The sequence below is a fragment of the Pleurodeles waltl genome, chromosome 12 (assembly GCF_031143425.1).
Source record: "Pleurodeles waltl isolate 20211129_DDA chromosome 12, aPleWal1.hap1.20221129, whole genome shotgun sequence".
In the NCBI taxonomy this organism is placed as follows: domain Eukaryota; kingdom Metazoa; phylum Chordata; class Amphibia; order Caudata; family Salamandridae; genus Pleurodeles; species Pleurodeles waltl.
Window position 1 is genome coordinate 173,589,069 of NC_090451.1, and position 6,000 is coordinate 173,595,068.

The window sequence follows — 6,000 nt, forward strand, 5'->3', positions numbered from 1 at the left end:
CCCGACATTGAGAGGGGTCTCCCCCACCCTCCCCCTCCCCCCTCCCCAGGGCCCTCCCCCACCCTCCCCATTCCCCTCCCGACCCCCACGACATACATGCCCATTCACACACCAACATACACACACTCATATCCACATTCACCCACGCGTGCATACATACATACATACATTCACACACACATCCACACACACTGACATACATACAAGCACAAAAGCATTTACGCAACACCAAATACATGCACACTCACACCCATTCATGCACACACGCATTCCACATGCCACACACCCGCATGAACGCACACACAAACATACACACACACACAAGACCCCCCAACCCCCCCCCTGTCAGAGTACCCAACTTACCTGCTTGCAGGGGGTCCTCAGGCAGGAGACGGGACGTGGTCCGCCAGCAGAACACCGCCAGGCCGTATCATGGGTCATGATACGGTCTGTGGCGGTCTACTGTCATGGCGCTGTTGCTGGCAGCAGCGCCACCTTACCGCCGTCTGCCGCCATGACTGTAGGCGGAATTCCACCAGCCTTCTAATGGAATTCCAGATATGGTCATGTCTATGGCGGACTGCAGGTAGCCGTAGCGACGTGTTTTGGCAGCCGTTGCCGCAGCGGTAGGTGGTCATTACCGCCAATGTCATGATGAGGGCCTAAGTCCTAGATGACGTGCAAAAAACATTTTTACCTTTGGAGTTCTGGTGAAGTGGTTGTGATCTATTGTGACTATCAATCTTAGCTATGTGAAAATTGTGCACCCTGCTTCTAGTTGTTTGGCATCCACCTGAGTGCATTTAGTGCTCTTGGCATTAGCTAGTGTTTATTCTAAAGAAGGAGTTTTACAAGTCTCAAGCCTTTGTTATATATTTTTATAATTGCATCTGGATACAATCTGATCATGTACAATTGAAACATTAAATTGTCGAAACTAAGAGGCCACTTATAATGAGAGCCTCTTTGTGCTTTACAAAAAACACACTTATATCCACAATAAAATAAATAACCAGAGATGATTACGTGTCATGATTGTCATGACTATGTCTCAGTGCTGCAAACTAGGAAAGAAAAGACATTAAAAAATCATATAAAGAAGAAACTTATACCCTCGTTACAACTTTGGAGGTCCCACCGCAGGACCGCCAAAACCACAGGGAGGATGCCACTGCCATGCCAACAGGGTCCTTCCCCAGCATTTTACTACAATGCTCCTGCTGGGCTGACTAATGGGAACAGTGCTATGGTATTGGTCGACCAATACCGCAGCACACCAGCACCCTCAGAATTTGCAAAGATAATGCGCATTCCAACAGTGCTTGGCAGCGGGTCCAGGCACCATGGGAGATCACCATGGAAAAGCTGACGGAAAGCTGAGTTGTGATCAGCATGGTGGTGCTGAGTTCAGTGCTGCAGTGGCTGAGCACAACTCAGACAACAGTCTTCCCGTCAAAAACCACATTGCTGGCAGTGACAGCGGTCTTCAGGTGGTCCCGCCCACCAAAGTCGTAATGTGGCAGTGAGGTCACCGGGAGTGTGATGATTCCACCATGTGGCAGTCTGAAGACTGCCACACTTGTAATGAGGTCCTTAGTCATGTTGCTGCAATAAGTTGCTAGCAGTTTAGCCGTGTGAAAGTCAGAGCTCAACCAAGCCTTCTTGTCGACTGGGATACTGCACCAGGAATGCCATGTATATGCTCAGTCTTTCTACTAATGAATATTTATTTGTGTGTTTCAGTACAGAGTGTGGCTGCGGCAGGAATATGGCAGGAACCCCTTTAATGACCAGGAACAGGTGCAGCGATTACTAGCCCAGCAGAATGAGAATGAGGAGGCCAAAAATGCACAGAACCGATGGTTGAACCAGTCTCCAGTGCACTACTCTCTGCCCTACAAAGCCTATGGTTCCAGTGGCATACGATGGGACAACAGATAGAACTGCCAAATAGATACTCGCTTCTCTCAACACCCAATAGCACCCACTTACACTACATTCAGTATTGCATTGGGGATCATTAAATACATCTTCAGTGTTATTTTGTTGGAAACAAGTGTGCTGTCTTCTTTGTCCTATTTTAATGCTCTATCTAGGTTGTTCTTATGCTTGTGCACAATATTGTTTGGCATACTTACAAATATATTTCAAAACTAATTTTAAAAGCATAAAATAATTCCTCATGTTTGATTACTTAATTGCCTCTGAAAGCCCCCACAGCAGGCAACTAAACAGGAACAGGATTTTGCAATGCTGTCTCTGCCTCTTCCTAGTCAAAATACCACTGCCCAACTCCTTGTCACACTTCTGACAAGGTATATATTTTATCTCTGGTTCGATGACAATGCATCAGTGAATCCTGGTGTGATTAATGTCTCATTCTAGCATAAGTGTTGTTTAGGGTGTTCTTCCTGAGGGTGGTAGTGTTTTCTGATCTACTTGTTTTCAGTTTTCTCACACTTTAATAGTACTGTCCTTCATGCCTTGGATACTGCCCGTGTCTGTCTTTTGCATGATAATTTCATGTGCTACTCATTCTGAGAATACACAAAAAGTGACACACATTACAATTCCACACTGTGGCATTCATGCAACACATTAGGCCGATAGTACGTGACAGACTGTGTCCTCACAAGTCCTACATGCACCCTACTGACTTTCATACACCAGTGCTTGAATTTGGAACCTGATACATCTTCCAGAATAACTTTCTTATGCCAATTGATTAATCAAAACAAAATATCAAAATTAAAACAATTTGGAAAATGTTTCAATAAAACACTTGTGCAATACCTGTGTAAATAGTTAGTGTTGATATGTAACAATACCGCTACTTAAAAAAAAAGAGAAAATCTTTAGTATTCATTGGAAGAGTTTTCTAACTGAAATATAGCATACTCAATGCGGCAAAGTGTCTTTTAGTGTAATAAATATGGATTGCTTTTGAAATCAGTCTTCATTAGTATGTTGGAGAGTTATTGGGATGTTAGGTAGTCATTAAAAAATATTAAAACTTTACCTGTATTAATGAGCAATGAGGAATAGTCTGTGTTCCTTTCAGTTCCTTGTGTGATTCTCTCAAGTCCAGATTAGAGTGGTGGCCATATGGGGAGAAATATGTTGGATATTTTGTGCATTTGTTTAATCAGTGGCCATATTGGGTGACCTAGTCAGTCAAGTCGGTCTCAAATATTCCTATTGGAGAAGGATGAAGACTGATTTGCCAATTACAAGACTCAGTATAGCGCGGCATAGTGGGTGAAAAACAAAGGTACGTTGAGTGAGTGGTGGCCATAATAGGTGAGTGGTGATCATTGTGAGGAAAATTAGTCTAAGGTATGAAATGAAGGAAGCTAAGATGGGTAAGATGATCAGCGCTAAACGTGTGGTCACATTTGCTGGTAGTCAAGTAACGTTCCTAATGGGTTAAAATGGAACCTACTGTAATTGTGAAGGCAAATTTGAAAATTTGCAATGGATCAGTTACTTAAAATATCACAGTATGTGATTTGCAAAGATTGTTTTGGTATTGCCTTATGAAATCATGCAGTTGGGCAATGTGTGGCATTTTACTTCCAGGTTGGATGTTCATCAGTAGAGTGTCATCGCAGTACGATTTGTAATAATGCTTTATATTAATTTCTGCTGGAGAATAGAAGTGAGTACGATGTTACCTAATTTCTCACAAAGATTGATCATTCATGAGGTTTGATTCACCACTACAGCAGTATTTTAAATCATTTAACCCTAATGGGTGTGTTTTTACTGAGTTATAAAACTGGTAGTAGGTATGCAATGGTGAAGTATTAAAACATTACTATTATTACCCACAGTTAAAATGCATACTTGGGGCCTGATTGGTACAAGCTGTGTATTCAGAGAACCCAACCAGCATAATTGAGCAATGTGAGGACTACAAGTAGAATCTTTGGCTAACTCCCTTTGAGTGATGAGGACCATACCCTAACAATGATGATGATACCTTTGGTCATCAACACTGCTGAATGAAGAAACAGTTTAACTGCCTGTAGTGGTCAAAACCTAACTTGCACTATCAGAGCCTTAGATCTAGTTGTGTTTTGTAATCCTGTGAGACAGTGCTGGAAAATCCCTTCAAGTTGGCAATGGCACATCACTAGCTGTCTGACCAGAAAAAGCTGATCCTTTTAAGCTGCATGACTGAGAAACAAGAATTCTAGCTGGTAAAAGGCTGGGGCGTTGGGTGAGCCATGTGTGTATGGGTGTGGATGTCGGTGTGACCCACATCATGGCTCCTTGGTGTGGTTGCCTATCACCTGTTCTTAGCCCCTTTACCCAGTTAGAACTGCTTACATTGTCCCACCGACCCATCTCAGTAAACACGAGAAGCCAGAGCACCTTCATCATCTGTCCATATGTCAATTGATCACCAAGTTTGGCTGTGTAGTTGTGACCTACATCGGGCAACCATGTATTGATGATAAATTTTACAGAAGCATGCAAGTATTTGAGAAGTGCTTGTAGCACCTGTGAATGCTTGAGACCATCAAACCTTCTTTCCTGATCACTGTGGCAATAACCATGGCTCAAGCTTCTTCCTAGCAAGTCAGTGATCCCTCAAACAATGAGACGTTTTGTAGTTAGTAGCTTTGATTTACGATATTGTTATCAGATTGGCTATACGGTCAGTTCAGTTGTAACAGTATCCTTCATTTTTCACAACCACCAAGTTACAGTTACTATGAACATTATGCAGAAATACTGTAAAGGCCATAAATGTCTAAATGTTTATGTTCATATTGTATTGCTAATAATAAGCCTTATTTTGTTTTCTAAAAGAACACATTTTATTAACATAATAATGTAATACATGTGCTTCCTGAACAAGACAATCTACTACACACCGTCCTCAAAGTATGCATTGTTTGACTTGCCACACCATAAAAGACAGAAGCCTAGTATAGAGGTACTTGGCAAGCTAGTGTGCTAACAATAATACCCAGTTCTTGTGTTTGAAAGGACTGTGGAAATACTGAACATGAGAATTGACTAACTGCCCTTGAGCCACAGTCCCTTGATAACTGGCTTGACACTCTTCTACATGACAGTAGCAGCAACTCTGCAGTGGAGTGTGTGTTTTATGTCTAGTCAAAAATGCTCATGTTTTTGTAAACTTGCTGATGACCATTTTAATATATAGAGTAAGGGAATAGCCAGACCACATTCATGCACTGTCCCTCTAGTCTAACAACTTTTTCCATCAAACCCTTTTATACCTGCCAAACACTGTGCTCTCTGCTGTTCTCCAACTCTAGCCTCCAACCAGCAGACACCACGACTGTTTTCTATGATGGCTTAATTTACAAGTAATAAAACATTAACATTTTTAATGGTTGTGACCAGTCTTCAAAGGATTTTAAGACATTTTGTAATGAAGTAAGTCCCACTACTCACACACTTTGACTTATCATTTCCATTGAACAGAGGCTACTGTCTCTTATGTACCCAACTCCCATGAAAAATCAGAAACGGGTGTTATTGTTTTCATTTACTAGGTCAGGAACGTTTTAGAAACCCAAACATTTTTTAGGTCTATCTAGAACCTGACCGCATTGTTGGTAAACAAACCTTTTGTTATCTATATAGATAGAGTGGACTAGCGTACACTGACTTTCTTCAACCAGGCTCGTCTAGCCATTTGCACAAGAGTGTGTGAATCACAGTTTGGCTCAGTTCGGTGGAACATTCATCTTTCACTTAATGCTATTGGCTGTTTGTGTGAAACCTACTGCCTCCAATCAAGTGTTTGAATTGTATTACATAGGTGACAACTTTATACCTGTATCTCTACCTTTCCTCCCTGATAGATCCCTCCGATGTGTTTTTCTCTTATTTTGTAACAGGTACTTCTATTAGCTTTGCTATTGCTTGTTTATAGGATTGATCTTTGGTTTTCCAAATGAAATGGTAGGTTGTTTTGCAATGTTATCAGAGATGGAAGCTCTTCAGGTCTGGTTCTAA

The 6,000-nt window shown here is 41.7% G+C and overlaps 1 protein-coding gene across 4 annotated transcripts in view; it reads left to right on the forward strand.

Annotated features, from left to right (window-relative positions):
• Window positions 1-2,796, forward strand: part of LOC138268113 (dual specificity protein phosphatase 22-A-like) — a 210,092-nt gene extending 207,296 nt beyond the window's left edge. For all 4 annotated transcript variants that reach the window (XM_069217501.1, XM_069217499.1, XM_069217503.1 and 1 more), the window contains one exon: window positions 1,744-2,796. In XM_069217501.1, coding sequence (XP_069073602.1) covers window positions 1,744-1,941 — 198 coding nt within the window. In that variant the 3' untranslated portion in view covers window positions 1,942-2,796. The remainder of the gene's footprint in view (window positions 1-1,743) is intronic.
• The last annotated feature ends 3,204 nt before the right edge of the window (window positions 2,797-6,000 follow it).